Source organism: Plecotus auritus, assembly GCF_963455305.1.
Source record: "Plecotus auritus genome assembly, chromosome: X".
Classification (NCBI taxonomy): domain Eukaryota; kingdom Metazoa; phylum Chordata; class Mammalia; order Chiroptera; family Vespertilionidae; genus Plecotus; species Plecotus auritus.
This window is the reverse complement of record NC_137784.1, coordinates 108,928,590-108,945,773: the sequence shown is the minus strand read 5'-3', so window position 1 is coordinate 108,945,773 and position 17,184 is coordinate 108,928,590. Positions and strand designations below refer to the sequence as shown.

The 17,184-nt window shown below is 39.5% G+C and overlaps 1 protein-coding gene across 5 annotated transcripts in view; it reads right to left on the bottom strand.

Annotated features, from left to right (window-relative positions):
• The window catches only part of SLC25A14 (solute carrier family 25 member 14), a 58,184-nt gene that overhangs the window by 20,657 nt on the left and 20,343 nt on the right, over positions 1-17,184 (bottom strand). For 4 of the 5 annotated variants that reach the window (XM_080652091.1, XM_080652095.1, XM_080652093.1 and 1 more), the window contains 4 exons: positions 15,615-15,739; positions 14,763-14,898; positions 6,821-6,901; positions 5,418-5,868 (listed from right to left, as the gene is read on the bottom strand). In XM_080652091.1, coding sequence (XP_080508217.1) covers positions 5,827-5,868; positions 6,821-6,901; positions 14,763-14,898; positions 15,615-15,739 — 384 coding nt within the window. In that variant the 3' untranslated portion in view covers positions 5,418-5,826. Of the gene's footprint in view, positions 1-5,417; positions 5,869-6,820; positions 6,902-14,762; positions 14,899-15,614; positions 15,740-17,184 lie in introns of those variants that run through there. The other variant, XM_080652092.1, reaches the window with a different exon arrangement.

Genomic DNA, 17,184 nt, shown 5'->3' with positions numbered 1-17,184 from the left:
CATTTTACAACCTCTCCAGCAGTGTATGAGAGTTTTAATTTCTTCACCAACTCTTGCTATTATCTTTTTTTATATAGTGGGCTTTTTACTTGGGAAAATAATTACTTCTCTTCCAAACCAGCAGTGCCTGCTTATCTTTGTGTTATCCTTTCATTCTAAGCATTTTTTTAAATTTACAGACTTTATTTTTCAGAAAAGTTTTTGATTTACAGATAAATTGAGCAGACAGTACAGAGAGTTGTCTTGTTTTGAGACAAATAAGATTTCAATCAATGTCCTTAGTCCCTTTAAATATTGTTTCCTTGTATTCATTGACTGAAAGAGTTCCCTTCTCAGTATACCTTCAAAAGACACTGGATCTATTTCATATCTGACATGCCCCTAAAAAGATATTTTTTTAATCAAAAATTGTAATTCAAACATACAATGGAGAGTTATTACTTAAGGTGACTCTATGGTGAATAATCTTTGTGAAACACTAAATTCTTCATACATGTAAATAATCCCATACAAATGTTATGTGGCAAGAGGCAGATCTTTATGTATTCCCTAAGGCACCCTTACTGCAGAGTATTTCACTATAGAAATGGGTTAATCCTGAGTGTTCAATCAAAATACTCTATCCATCAATAGGTTACGGGAGGGAGGGGGGTGAGGAGGATAATATATTAATCCATCACTAAAAATAGGATAAGAAACTATACCAAAAGAGCAAATCAAATTCTTTAATTTGAACTATCTTCCCATGATTTTGGCTACTATAAAGACAGCAGTCCTTAAAGCTTTAGTAATTTGGCTAAAGACCTCATCAGCTTCAAACTATTTTTCTCCAAATTCCATATTAACAATAATTTACTCTCTTGCCCTCTTAACTATCATTCATCAGAGTATTAGTCTCATTAAGACAACTTCAGGCTGAGTATGTAGTCATCGCTAGTGTCCTCTGTGTTTTTCTGCCCTATTTTATGTTGGACTTCCCCAGGCTCAGTACTTGGACTTTTTCTCGTCTGACACTTACTCCCTTGGTGATCCCTTTCAGTGTTATGGCTTTAAATATCATATATATATGCTGATGATTTCCAAATGTACACTCTCCATCCCTCTCCCCTGAACTCCACACTTACATGTCTCACTGCCTACTACACATCTCTATTGAAGTACAATAGGCATTTCACACTTAACATAAAAAATTATTGCTTGCCTCCCCGCAAAAAAAAACCCTATACTTCCCGAGTCCTCTCCATCCCTATGGCAATAATGCCCTTCTAGTAGCTCAGGCCTTAGAGGATCTTGGCTCTTTTTCTCTTACAACCCACATCCTATCCCTTAGCAAGTCATTATTTACTCTTCTTCAAAATATAGGTATTTCAACCCCTTCTCAGAGCCTCTACTGTGATTACCCTCATCCAAACCACCATAACTTATACCATCACATTAGACTCTGGGTACATGCTCACCTCAGGGCCTTTGCATTTGCTTTAAACCTATATTGGCTTTTTATCTTACCTCCTATAAATTACAATCAAATTTGGCTTGCTCAGTGTACAACCTTACCCAAATATTCCTTGTGCCTCTTCCCTGTTTTTTCTACAAAACATATATCACCCTCCAATGTATTATATATTTACTCATTAATCTTTTATAGACAGCAAGCTACATGAAGCCGAGATAGTTGTTGAATCAATAGTTAACAAGATTAGGTATATCTTCCCAAACCCCTCAATTTTCTCTTAATAACCTATTCTTTTTTTTAATATATTTTATTGATATTTTACAGAGAGGAAGGGAGAGGGATAGAGAGTTAGAAACATCGATGAGAGAAAAACATCTATCAGTTGCCTCCTGCACACCTCCTACTGGGGATGTGTCCACAACCAAAGTACATGCCTTGACCGGAATTGAACCTGGGACCTTTCAGTCCGCAGGCCAACACTCTATCCACTGAGCCAAACCAGTTAGGGCAATAACCTATTCTTTATCTACCAATCCATCATTATCAGTAATTCAAAATTTAATTTCATTCCATTTAAATCTCACAGTATTTGCTGAACCTTTGCTATATTTTAGACATTTTATCAGATCTTTGCATACAGATCAATTAATTTATTCATTTAACAAATATTTACTGAGTAATATAACTGTGCTAGGTTCTGAGAACACAGCAGTAAACAAGATCCACAGAATCTCTATTTTTATGGAACTTAAAGACTGATGGGAGATAGAGGTGTTAATCAAATAATCACACAAGTATATAAATACATAGTATAAGAAATGATAACAAGAGAAGTTACTTAGATTGGAAAAATTTTCTGAAGAAATAGCATTTAACCTGAGGTTAATTAAAGCCATTTTACAATATATATAAACCCTTTAAGAAACTATCTTTCAGTCTATACCATTGCAAAAACATGGCTTCCTTTTTGCTCATCTATTTGGGAATGAGTTTGGTATCTGCGTGGTGTATTAATTTTTATTTTATTTTTAAATTACAGTTTACAGTAAATATTATTTTACTGGTGTAGTAGTCTTCAAATAAATATAAACAATGAGATACCACTGCACACCTATAAGAATAGCCAAAATGCAAAACACTGACAATACCAAAAACTAGCAAGAATGTGGAGAAATAGAAACTCATTCGTTGTTGGGGGGAATGCAAAATGGTACAGTTACTTTGGAAGACATTTTGGAATCCTATATAATATGCAAATTGCCTGGGACGCCGTAACATCACGACAGCTCAGCAGGTGGCATGCACAGCAGGCACGGGTGGGCGGAGCCACACTGGGGGTTAGGCAGGTGCATGCAGAGGGAGGCCTCTGCTGTCAGCCCGCCTCTGGGGGTCCGCAGGCCTCCGCTGCAGCCCGGCCCGGGATCCGCAGGTCTTCCTTGGCTCCGGCCTACCTCTTTGGGGCAATCCATTGAGGAGCCACGGATGGGTGGGTGGGGCCTACCTCTTTGGGATGATGGATCATGGGGCTCCTGCACTGTGACAGGGCACAGGCCAGGCTGGGGGATCCCCCCCACGAGTGCATGAATTTTGTGCACTGGGCCACTATTTTTCTTATAAAACTGAACATACTCTTACTATACTCTCCAGCAACTGCACTCCTTGGTATTTACTCAAATGAACTGAAAGCTTGTGTTCACATAAAAAATTTGCACATGAATGTTTATAGCAGCTTTATTCATAATTGCCAAAACTTGGAAGCAAGCAAGACATCCATCCTTTTCAGTAGGTGAATGAATATACTGTGATACATCCAAAAGAAAATGAGATATAAAGCCAAGAAAACCCATGGAGGAACCTTAAGTGCATATTACTAAGTGAAAGAAGCCAATCTGAAAGGACTTCATACTGTGTGATTCCAACTATATGACACTCTGGAAAAGGCAAAACCACAGAGACAGTAAAAGGGTCAATGGATTCTAGTATTAAGGGAGAGGAATGAATAGGTGGAGCACAGATGATTTTCAGGACAGTGAAACTAATTCTGTATGATACTATAATGATAGATACATGTCATTATACATTTGTCAAAACCCAAAGAATATATGACCCCAAGAGGGAAGCCTAATGTAAATCATAGATTTGGGGTGAAAATGATATGCCAATGTAGATTTCTAAATTGTAACAAATTAATCACTCTGGTGAACAATTTTGTTGTGGGGAAGGGAGCTATGCTAATGTGGGCATAGAGTACATGGGAAATCTCTGTACCTTCTGCACAATTTTGTTTTGCAACTAAAACATCTCTAAAAAAATAAAACCTATTAAAATTAATTTTGAAAAGGTAGTACTTTAGAGTGGCAGTTAAGAAGGCACTGTGGGTGGTAGAATGAGACAAAGAAATCTGATAACTATGTGCTAGTCTCAAATAACCTATTCTTTTTTTAATATATTTTATTGATTTTTTACAGAGAGGAAGGGACTTTAATTTGAACTATCTTCCCATGATTTTGGCTACTATAAAGACAGCAGTCCTTAAAGCTTTAGTAAGGATATATATATGATATTTAAAGCCATAACACTGAATGGGATCACCAAGCTTCGTGTAGCTTGCTGTCTATAAAAGATTAATTTTGCAACTAAAACATCTCTAAAAAAATAAAACCTATTAAAATTAATTTTGAAAAGGTAGTACTTTAGAGTGGCAGTTAAGAAGGCACTGTGGGTGGTAGAATGAGACAAAGAAATCTGATAACTATGTGCTAGTCTCAATATGGCTATGTGACTTGGGACAAATTTTCTTAGTTTATCTGGACTCTGTTTTGTTTACCTGGACATAAAGGGAAGTAGATTTCAGTGTGTCTTAACCTTTTTAGGGCTGTTCCCCTCCAGGATGCCCTCCACACTAGGGTTATCTTCCTAAAAACAAAGGTTGTTAATGTTATTTCCCTATTTTAAACTTCCTTTGTCTGCCCTATCCCTCAGGATAAAAGTCAAACTCTTTCTTTGGGCATATAGAGACCCTTCATAATTTGACACTTTGGCCACACTATTCTTCCTTTCAGTCTAGCCCACATTTTTTTTACCAGTGTTTCTCAAAGTATAATGTAAGGACCAGGTTTAGTACCTGTAACAAAAGCAAAATGCCTTTGCCCCAAGTAAGTTTAGGTTCTCAGATGATGGGAACTTACATTTTCACAAGATCGCCAGGTGATCTGCCTCACGTCGTATTTGAAAACCACTGTCCTACATCTTAGCCACACTGAACTTTTCTCATTCCCCTGTCTGGAATGTCCTTCCCTGTCTCACCCATATTGTAACATATGCTTTTTAGCACAAATATAACCTCCACTATGAAGTCCTTGGCCAATCCTCTAGTTCCCTCCTCTGTGCTCCTGCAGTTCATCTTTCACATAGTATATAGCACCTACTGTAATTATCTATTATAATGTGAGCTTGGAAACAGAGACCATCTTAACTCATTTTTATATTCCCAGCATCTAAGACATAAGAGACACATAATGTTGTTTGAACAAATAATGAATGGATAAGGATGAAGAACTAAACTACTTATTCCACAAATATTTGCGTGCCTACAATGTGCTAGGCACTATTCTAGTACAAGAAAGTAGGCAGAACATTTTGCTTGTAAGACAATTCGAAGCCTAGACACAGAGTTCTATTTTAAGTCTCTTTTAGCATTTTATCTGTACAAACTTCTAAATTAGTTACTTGTTTTTTTATTCATGATTAGAAAAGGACCACTTGCCTAACGTTTACAAGTGAGTGGTATTATGACAATGAATGACAGTGGGAAAGCACAATGCACTTAGTCTGTGCTCATAAATATGCTGTAAGAGTCCAGACTCCGTTTCATAGACACCTTCTCTTTATCAGTCTCCGGAGAATGTAACTTATAAAGAGTTGGGAAAGGAGAAAATGGTAAATGAAGACAAAACCAAAGGAATTCTTCCAATAAATACTTTAATGAGAACCGAGGTCTGTAACATACATAGCAATAACTGCCCTGGCCTATGCCTTCTGCTCTCACCCAAGTCTGAGGCTAACAAACTACATTTAACCCACATTTGAAAAGAAGGCCATTTTGAATGTCACCCATCAGTATCCATCTTCATAGAAGATACCAATCTGGTGCCAGAATCTCAATGTTAACACTTCCTCTCAAGGAAGTTAACAAGGTAACACAAACAAATGAACAATTTTGAACAATCCTATCTATTGTTCTTCCATCAGGAGGCCGTTGGGAGACCAATGGTTCAGTAAACACTCACAACTTTGTCAAAATACATTTAAAGAAGGAAAAGGGAAAAAAAGTAGAAAGATTGGCAGGGCTTGGCTCACATGTAATTCAGTCCTTAGATCTGAAGTCTCTTAAGCTGCTCATACGTGATAAAAAACTGAAGAGTAAGTCATGGAAGATCACTGGATTAACACAGAAAGCCAAACCTAGTTCAAAAATTGTGCATTGCATTCTTAAATTAAGGTACTTAGTTTGTGCTATTCTAAGTTGCACGTGCTTAAAAGTCTTTTTAAAAACAATACCTGGCAAATCAAGCATGTACTGAATGCCCACCATGTTCCCATTATCTTCATTGGCATTTAGCAATATAAACAGATTAAAATTCTAACATAATTGGAGTCTTCAGGGGCAAATAACACACAACCAAGAACATCAATGGTAACATGTAATTCAGTTCTAGAATAATGGTTTGCAGACATTAAGTAATCAGAGCAATCCCAAGGAGGGTGAGAAATACTACCTCCCTCAACCTATAGACTCCACAAGGGCAGGAAATAACTTTTCAACCATGCAGTGCTCACCACTCTACACACACCACCACCCACAGCATCCAATTCATGACTCTGCATGTAGAAGGCACTCAAACACAGTTAAAGGAAGGAGATTCACCCCTGAGGAAATAGCCCTACTTGGCCTTAGATTCTTTCACCCTATCAATGTTTTCTGTCTTATTATTTCCCCAGCTGTTTTGGTCCTATAGTTACGGGATAGGAAATATGGATCTCCTCAGCATGGACTTTTCTGTGGGCATTTCCCAGCAGGGTTTCCAAAAACTTCATAGCCCCTTCCAGATTTGGCTGTTATTGTTAGTGTTTTGTGTGTGTGTGTGTGTTTTTAAGGACACTTTGCTATGTCTTTTCTAGCCCTTTCAGTTTGTATTAGACTCCAACTGAAAGTTATTTCTTAATTCCATCCTCAATGGTCACCATTAGAATGCTTAGGTTTCTCACTTGCCTAAACGCTTCAAGGATCAAATTTTCCTTCCCATAGCTTAGAATTACCTGGGAGCTTAAAGTATTTGCTTTCATTCTCATGTTCTAAAAGGATACAATGATGTTCCAGGGTCCAAGTCGAAGCCAGTTTGGCCAAAATCCTTTATAGAGTGCAAAAAAGCCCTCGTGTTTCCACATCTGAAAGATGTAATAAAAAATAGAGTGAATTCCCCTTACTCTTTACATCTGACAATTACTTGCATTTTAATACTCATCTTCCAAGTCCCTCCGCAACAACTCTTGGCTCCATGAATAGTTCTTTTTTTCTAAAAACACACATTTGAATTCAAAGGTAATCTAAATAAATCTACCCATTCATTCAACAAATATTGAGCACCTACCATATGCAAATGTATTCTTGATGCTGAGATAACAGTAATACTAGTAAACAAGAGAAACAAAGTATCTGTGGTAGACAGCTTCCAAGATGGTCCCCAAAGAAAGCCACCTCCAGTTTTTCACACCCTTGTGTAGGCTCACCCACACATATCAGGATTGGTCTGTGTCTCAAATAGAATAAAGCAGTAGTGAATATGTCACCTCCAATGCTTTGTTATAAAAGACTAGAGGCCCGGTGCATGAAATTTGTGCACTCATGGGGGGGGGGTCCCTCAGCCTGGCCTGCGCCCTCTCACAGTCTGGGAGCCCTTGGGGGATGTCCAACAAGGAGCAGGCCTAAGCCGTCAGTCAGACATCCTTAGCACTGCCGTGGACGCAGGAGAGGCTCCCGCCATTGCCGCTGCGCTCACCAGCCATGAGCCCGGCTTCTGGCGCACTGACCACCAGGGGTCAACTCCTGCGTTGAGCATCTGCCCCCTGGTGGTCAGTGCACGCCATAGCGACCGGATGTTCTGCTGTTTGGTCGATTTGCATATTAGCCTTTTATTATATAGGATGCTTTATATATAAAGCTTCTGCCTTGTTCTCTTTTAGATCACTCACTCTGGAGGAGGCCAGCTTCCATGTCATGAAGAGGCCCACATGTGAGAAACTAAGGCCTCCTGCCAACAGCCAGAGAGGAACAGAGGCTTCCTGCTAACAGCCACATGAATGATTTTTGAAGCAGATATCCCAGCCCCAGTCAAGCCATCAAATAACATTTCATCACTGGTTCATCACTGTAAGTTCTATGTAATGCTAGGGCCTACCTCATATCAATGCTCTGAGGATCACATGAGGAAAATTGTGAATTCCTTTGAGTTTGGGTTTCCTGTTTCAAAGGTGGTCTACACATACCAGCTTAATGGTTATTATGAATTAAAGGAAAAATTATGTATATCAAAGGTCATAAACCAGTGGTATATAATGAAACCAACCTATAGAAACAGTTCCTATTTAATGGACAGGTTATCTCTTAAGTGACTCCTGTAATTTAGGCATTGTGTTAAGACATTGGAAAAAATGTTATTCTGCTCTAGTCGGTTTGGCTCAGTGGCTAGAGCAGGGGTGGGCAAACTTTTTGACTCGAGGGCCACAATGGGTTCTTAAACTGGACCGGAGGGCCGGAACAAAAGCATGGATGGAGTGTTTGTGTGAACTAATATAAATTCAAAGTAAAGGAGCGGAGGGGAGAGCAAGAGAACCGGATAGAACAGCCGGATCCGGCCCGCGGGCCGTAGTTTGCCCAAGGCTGGGCAAGAGCATCAGCCCACCTGGGTTCAATTCCAGTCAAGGACATGCACCTCAGTTGCAGGCTAGATCCCCAGCCCTGATCGGGGCCCATTTGGGAGGCAACCAATGGATGTGTCTCTCTCACATCAATGTTTCTTTTTCTCTCTCTCCCTGCCTTCCTTCCACTCTCTCTAAAATCAATGGAAGAATATACTCAGGTGAGGATTAACAACAACAAAAAATGTTATTTTGCCTTTCCACTGGTGAAGTGAAACCCACCACTATACTAAAAAGTAAATATATCGGGACTAGATAATAATTTGAGAATCCACACTTATAAATATCCCTTATCCTATGCTTGATTTCTTTAGATAAATTCCCCAAAGTGGAATTGCTATGTTATATGGTGGTAATCATATCATAAGGTATATAAATGTCAAATCATTATATTGTACACCTGAAACTAACATATTGTATACCAACTATACTTAAATTGAAAAAAAAATGAGCACTCGAGATAATTATCCTTACTAAGCATTTTTTGGAGCAAACAGCAACATAACTAGGGCATTACTTATGAAAGCACAGTGATAATATGCTTCCCCCAATGGATTATGAGCAAATGTCAAAGGATTATGAGCAAAACAAATGTTGAAAAATTGTGAAAATCAGCAAGAGTAAAGCTCAGATGCAGATAACCTAGAACCATAGATAGCTAAAATTATAAGGGACCTTAGAAATACAATCCAACCCCATCACCTCTCACCTAGACTACCACAATAAACCTCCGAATTGGTCTACAATCTCCACCTGGAAGCCAAAACAATCTTTTAAATTTTTAAATGAGACAGTGTCACTTTCCTGCTTAAAGCTCCCCAATGACTTCCCAGTGGAATTCATTCTAACCGCAAGTTTTCTGTGATGACATTTAGGATCCTACATAATTTAGCCCCTCCCTCTCTCTCCAGTTTCATTTCCTACTACTTTGTCCTTCATTTACCATACTCAGGCACGCCAGCCTTATTTTTAACCCTTGAACATGTCCAGCTCATTCCTAACTCAGGACCTTTGTACCTGTTCCTTCTTTATGAAATACTTTTCTCTCCAATCTTCACATGGCCACCTTCTCACCATCAGACCTCTGCTCAAATGTCAACTGCTCACAGCCTTTTCCTGGCTACCCTAGCTGAACTAGTTTCCCATCATTATCACTGAGTCACTAGCTCATACATTCTGTTAGTTTCTTCACAGCATTTACTTCTACCTGAAATTATACTGTTTATTATTGTGTATTTATTGTCTGTCCCCTTCAACTAGAACAAAATCTCCAGGAAAGCATGGACTATGTTTGTCTCATTCACCATTATATCCCCACCAGCTAACACTGTCTGGCACAGTAAAGTTTCCAATAAATATCTAAGTAAATACAGGGTGCCCAAAATAATGTATACATACACTTTGAATAATTATAAAGGCAGTGTTTATTAAAATACATTTCATTTTCAAAATTGAGTTATCAGCTGTTAAAAGTGTATAAAAATTTTGGGGGGATGCCCTGCATTTGTTGAGTGAATGGACATACACAGTGAGAGTGTCTAACACTTCCACGCCATCTGGATCCTTATAAAGCTCCAAAATATTGACTAACTTCTTTAGAACATTAGTACTAGGAGGCACATTTTTTGGCTTGAGGCAGTTGTGTAAAAACAAACAAGAACTTTTATAGATAAACAGAGACAATAGGCTACTTCATGAAGTTATGCATTCATTTAACAAATAATTTGTTGTAGATAAAATGATAAACAAGATACACACTATCCTGCCTTCAAGGAACTTACAGTCTATTGGATGACAGATATTAAATGTAATTACAGAGGGGAGGGGTTTGGGGGCTGGGTGAAAAAAGGTGAAAGATTAAGCAGAAAAATATAAGGGGTGGCAAAAGTAAGTTTACAGTTATGAGTATATGAAACATAGTTTATTCTTGTATTATAGTTTATTAATTATTATATTACTTTCCATACAAATAACTATTAACCTACTTTTTCCATGCATTATGGTGATAGCCAGAGGGAAAAGGGGTGGGGGAAGGTAGAAGAGGACAAAAGGGGGATAAATGAGGACGGAAAGAGACTTTACTTTGGGTAATGAATGCATGATGCAAAAGTAAAGCCCAGATACAGATAACCTAGAACCACAGATTTAGTCAATAAACACACAAATAATAAAGAGTATAATTTCAGATATTAGTAAATGCTGTGAATAAACTAACAGAATGTATGAGATAGTGACTCAGTGATGATGATGATGGGAAACTAGGGCAGATGATGTCTTATTGAGTTGTACACTTGAAACCTGTATGGTTTCATTAACCATTGTCACCCTAATAAATTAAAAAATAATTAAAAAGTAAAAGTAATTACAATAAAATGAAATGAATGTGAATGTGATATAGCCATATGATGGGATATTATCCAGTTATAAAAAGGAACAAAGTAAAAAAAAAGATCAAATTAAAAAAAGGAACAAAGTACTGATACATGCTATAACATGGATGAACCTTAAAACATTATGGTAAAATGAAACCAGCCAGTCAAAAAGGTCACATTTTCTAAAATTCCATTTATATGAGATATTCAGAATAGGCAAATCTGCAGTAAAGAAAGATTAGTATTTTCTTAGAGCTGGGGGAGATAGAGGGAATGAGGTTTCTTTCTGAAGTAATGAAAATGTGGTGATGATGGTTGCACATATCTGTGAATATACCAAAAGCTACTTTGAATAGGTTAATTTTATGATATGTGAATTAGTCCTCAATAAAGATTTTTAAAAATATAATAAATGCTATGATAGAGCAAGTGCACTAAACTATATACACATAACCTAGTTTAACAATCAGGGAAGGCCTTTATGAAAAAGTAACGAGATCTAAAAATGAGCAGGAGCTAGCCAAGGGACTTAAGGTGGAGTGGGGAGCATCTAACAAAGTATATGGCTTGGAAGAAAACTTGGGATGAAAGAAAGTCAAGTACTAGAAATTGCTCAGTAGATCTGGAATGCAGAATAAAGGTAGGAAAGATAAGACTGTGGAAGTAAAAAGAGGTCAAATCATATAGAGCCTTGAATCAATGAAAATCCACCCAATGGTTTTAAGATGGAGGTGACAGTATGAGGTTTGCAGTTGCTCATTTCTATGTCAGAGATTAATGCATTATTCCATTCGCCAAAGTGTTTAGGGACTCTTAGAGATAAAATAACAAAGTATGATGCTATTATATATCATGATAATATAGAGTTAAATTGTTTTTAAAGAATTTTAATAGCAGATAAGTGAATCAGTGAGTAGATATAAGCAATTAAAGGTTACTTCCAACATGAAAATGTTTCCTCCTATATAACACAGGAGAGTGGTTACAAGTACAAACTTTGGAATCAAGACAGGTCCTAGTTTAAATCCCAGAGCTGACACATATTAGGTGTGTAATCTTGGATAAATACTTGGCTACTCTGAAACTAAAATCAATTTTATAAAATGGTGTTGATGTGAGTTAAAGGATATATTACAGTGTGATACATAATAAACATTCAATAAATGCTAGCTATTACTATATTATTGTACCTTCTATCTCCTCTTAACCAACATTCTCTACTTTCCTCACTTCCTATGTGTTTATCTGTCTCTTCCAATTAGAATTACAGTGTCATGAAAGGCAGGACTTTTCTGTTCACCAACCTAGAACAGTACCTGGCACATAAAACACAAACATTTTTGTATCGAATGAATGATTAAACACACTCAATGCACAGCAATCTGGCTTTTGCTAACACTAACCTAGCAAACCTCTTATAGAAAATATTAAATCCAATAGATACTTTGCAGTCCTATTCTGATCTCTTTATTCCATTTGACATTAAATAATTACCCCTTCTTGAAACTCATTACTCCCTTTGCTTCCATGATGTCTACTAGTATTCTCTTCTAAGTTTCCTCATATCTTTTGAACTGTTACCTTTTTATGTCTTCCCTGAATTCCTCATCTGCGAAGGTCTTAATAATTGCATTTCTTTCCTTAGCCCTACTCTTCTCTCTACTTCAGTGATTGTCAAGTGGAAGGGTGAGCATGTGAGAAACAGCAAGGGGGGCTTTTGTCAAACTCTACTCCCCGAGTCTGAGAATCACTGCCTCTGAATCACCATTAATGGAAGGAATTTTTTAACACTCCAGTGTGCTAGGAAGACAAAAATGTTGTGAACTCCTTTACCTGCTCTCCTTGGTCTCCCCCTCCACAGTTATGTAACACCTGTACACTATTGATTCCCAAGGCTCTTGGCTACACCCACGAACTCTCCTCTGAGTGAAGACTAATATATCCAAAGACTAGAGGCCCAGTGCACGAAATTTGTGCACGGCGGGGGGGGGGGGGTGGTCCCTCAGCCCAGCCTGCACCCTCTCTAATCTGGGAGTCCTCGAGGGATGTCCGACTGCCCGTTTAGGCCCAATCCTAGATTGGGCCTAAACGGGCAGTCGGACATCCCTCTCACAATCCAGGACTGCTGGCTCCCAACTGCTCGCCTGCCTGCCTTCCTGATTGCCCCTAACCGCTTCTGCCTGCCAGCCTGATCACCCCCTAACCACTCCCCTGCCAGCCTGATTGATGCCTAACTGCTCCCCTGGCAGCCTGTTTGCCCCTAACTGCCCTCCTGTGCAGGCCTGGTAACCCCTAACTGCCCTCCCCTGCAGGCGTGGTCCCCCCCAACTGCCCTTCCCTGCAGGTCCAGTTGCCCCCAAATTCCCTCCTCTGCCGGCCTGGTCACCCCTAACTTCCCGCCCTGCAGGCTTGATTGCCCCCAACTGCCCTCCCTTGCAGGCCTGGTCCCTCCCAATTGCCCTCCCCTGCTGGCCTGATCACCCACAACTGTCCTCCCTTGCAGGCCTGGTCCCTCCCAACTGCCCTCCCCTGCTGGCCATCCTCTGGTGGCCATCTTGTGTCGACATGGGGGCAGCCATCTTTGACCATATGGGGACAGCCATCTTGTGTGTTGGAGTGATGGTCAATCTGCATATTACTCTTTTTATTAGATAAGATAGAGGCCTGGTGCACGGGTGGGGGCCAGCTGGTTTGCCCTGAAGGGTGTCCCGAATCAGGGTGGGGGTTCCCTTGGGGCGTGGGGTGGCCTGGGTGAGGGGCCTGTGGTGGTTTGCAGGCCAGCCATGCCCCCCAGTGACCCAAGCGGAGGCCCTGGTATCTGGGATTTATTTATCTTCTATAATTGAAACTTTGTAACCTTGAGTGGAGGCCTGGGCCCGCCAGGGCAGGCAGAAAGCTTGGCTTTCTCCATTGCCGGAGAAACCCAAGCCTCCTGCTCTCTCCGTGGCCACAGCCATCTTGGTTGGGTTAATTTGGATACTTCCTCCTGATTGGCTGCTGGGAGTAGCGGAGGTACGGTCAATTTGCATATTACTCTTTTATTAGATAGTATATCCACTGTGTGTTACTCATGAACTTCAAACTAAGTGCCCAAAACTATGATGTCTCCCACAAAACCTGTTCCTCTTCCTGTGATGCCTCTGTCAATGAATGCCACCACATGGTCACCACTAAAATAATATGTAAGGTCTCATTAGAATAGTTCCAAATATATAGTAAAGCACTCAACATATGAGTTACTATTATTCATGATGCCACCACCTACAGGGAACCCATCCCAAACTTCCAAATTGGATTAAAATTTCCTCCCATAGATCCCTGAGTTTTTCACTTACCAAGCTGTGTTAATTATGTTGTACACCTACAGTATACTATAATTTCTCTGTGCCTACTAAAATGTGGCTGATCTATAATAGAAAGTTGTTAAACTAAGCTGAACCACAGAGAAACTATATGGCAATATCGTATTTTAGCCTCAAATTTGTTTTTGTAGAAGTATTATCACCAGTGATTATATCATACAAAATTCATTTACGATATTCAACTATCTACAAGAATAACATAGTGGAAACTTTTAAAGCAAAAGTGTGAACAATAGCACAATGCTGAACTGAAACTGAGTACCAGATTTTCTATCACAGGGTCTCTGTCTTGTTTGAAATGGGCAAATGTGGGATACATTACGTCCTTTATATCAATTGTACATGGTGCTATTGATAAAAGTATCCTACAGTCACAAGCATTCAAATTGGAATAATAATATTAAGGACGACTAAGCATCAGCAGATTGCCAAGGACACAGCTTTTCTACCTGGAAATTACTCTGACAGTCTATTAACATATACATGATAACTCTTCCATCTTCAGAATTATATGTAGCAATTAAGAATAAGGCTTGAAAGAAGGTCTAAGACATCAAAGAAAACTTAAAATGCAATGCAAGCCCACAGTGTGCATACCTTTAAAATACCATCCAAAGTACCCTTGTAGAGGTCCACATGTCCCACGATTGCCCTCTGGTTCATCATGCGAGTTCGAACCACATCAACTGGATTAGAAGCCAGAGCCCCAGCCAAGCCACATGTAAAACTGGAACTAAAAATGAAAAGTTCAAGTAGATAGACTGCCCTTCTTCCACTCATGCCCCCTAAACAGAAATGAGGGCAAACTTAAATGTACAATGAGTCAGACTCATCAGATAAAACCTGGCACTTGCCCTTTCATTATAATCTAAAAAGAAAGAAAATATGTTCTAAAGAGATATCATTTAAAAGTTGTCCTTTTCACTTTTCAATCTGAAACTTACACAGCTTTTTTTTCTTAAAGGGGGACAATTTAAAAGTCTAGCAAGATTCCTAAACAGGAAGTATCATACATCATGTATTAGTTATGTAGATTTTTCAAAACATAGGATCATATGCCAAATGCATTTCAGTAGTAAAATACCATAAAAGTTGCAAGATGAAGAAAATGTAGGATGTGACTGGCAATAGTCTTCAGCCCAAAATTATGGTTTTGTTTCACAGGCCCTATACAATTTGACTTTTCTGATTCTCATTGAGAAAAGTTTGCTTTCTGTCCTAAAATAAACCAAAGCAAATAACAGATGAGCTTATTAGATATACAGGCTGTGTATGAACAAATGCAAACACTGACAAAAATCTGACAGCCTGCTGTATTAGATACTGCCCCCAAGTACCAAAGCGCCCATAGCATCTGGGATGTAGAATAAAGGTATCAATTCTATGAGGATTTCAGTGAGATTTTTTGTGTGCTGGTAATATGGCATGAGCACAACCTATCATACTTACACAAAGTGAGTTAAAATTGTGTCTCCCATCACCCCTGACAATATTAAGTGCTTCTTCGTAATATCATAGACTGGTAGCTCTACTCCCACAACAATAGCAGCCCGCTGAGCAGTTGGAACGACACCCTATAAGACGTAAGTGACATTAGACACCAAGAAAATACACAGGTAGTGTGGCATAAGTCCAAAAGTGAACAAAATAAATTGTGAGTTAAAAAGTGACAGAAAAATCCAAGTCTGGAGTACAGACATCACTCTTTCAAATCAATGCCTACTACTGGAACAAGTCTGTGAATTACTAAAAACCATTATATTGTACACTTTAAGACGGTGAATTTAATGGTATGTGAATTATCTCAATAAAGATGTTATAAAAAATCAAATAAAGCCATGAAGCAGAAGTCAGTGGGGAGAGAAGCACTTCCAAGTTTAATTCACAGAATTTTAGGATATGCAGAAAAAACACACTAGGATGCCAGCAAAGGTATGCTGCAGCCAGAGAGAAGGCCAAAGCAAAAGCAATACTTCCTTATAAATCCTCCTGGGATAATACTACCAGAGTTTCACTCAACAGCATATTACAGCTCACATTATAGTGCAGGGCTGCTAGAGCATTTAAAGTCATATTTTGAAGAATACTGACACAAGAAAATACTTATGATATAACCTTAAAGAAGGCAAGACATAAAATTACACATAGTACTATTCTAACTTAGGCAAAAAGGTATGCACACATGCCAAATTTTTGTAAAAGATTAGAGGGAAATACACCAAAATATTATTCTTCATCTGGCATTAGGATAACAGACCAGTTTTCATTTTTATATCTATCTATATTTTAAAAATCACAATGAATGTTTTACTTTTATTTTTTTAAATTATTTATCTTTATTGTTGAGGGTATTATAGATGTCCCCATTATCCCCCCACTTTCCTTCTCCATCTGATTCCCACCCCACCCCACCCCACCCCAGGCCTTCACCACAAATGTTTTACTTTTATAAGTAAACTAGAGGCCCAGTGCATGAAATTCATGCAGGGGGGTAGGGCCCTCATCCCGGTCTGCACCCTCTCGCAATCCGGAACCCCCTCAGGAGATGTCCGACTGACGGTTTAGGCCCAATCCCGCAGCAGGATAGCCTCTAAACTAGCAGTCGCACATCCCTCTCGCAATCCAGGACCACTGGCTCCTAACCACTCGCCTGCCTGCCTCATCGCCCCTAACCAATCTGCCTGTCTGCCTGATCACCCCTAACCACTCGCCTGCCTGCCTGACCGCCCCTGACCATTTGCCTGCCTAATCACCCCTAACTGCTCGCCTGCCTGCCTGATCACCCCTAACCACTCTGCCTGCCTGCCTGATCTCCCCTAACTGCTCACCTGCCTGCCTGATCACCCCTAACCACTCTGCCTGCCTGCCTGATCTCCCCTAACCACCTCTGCCTTGGCCCCCGCCACCACAGCTTCATCCGGAAGGTCGTCCGGAATGACATATGGAAGGTCGTCCGGAAGGATGTCCGGAATGACATCCAGAAGGTAGTTTGGGCACTAACTGGTTTGGCTCAGTGGAT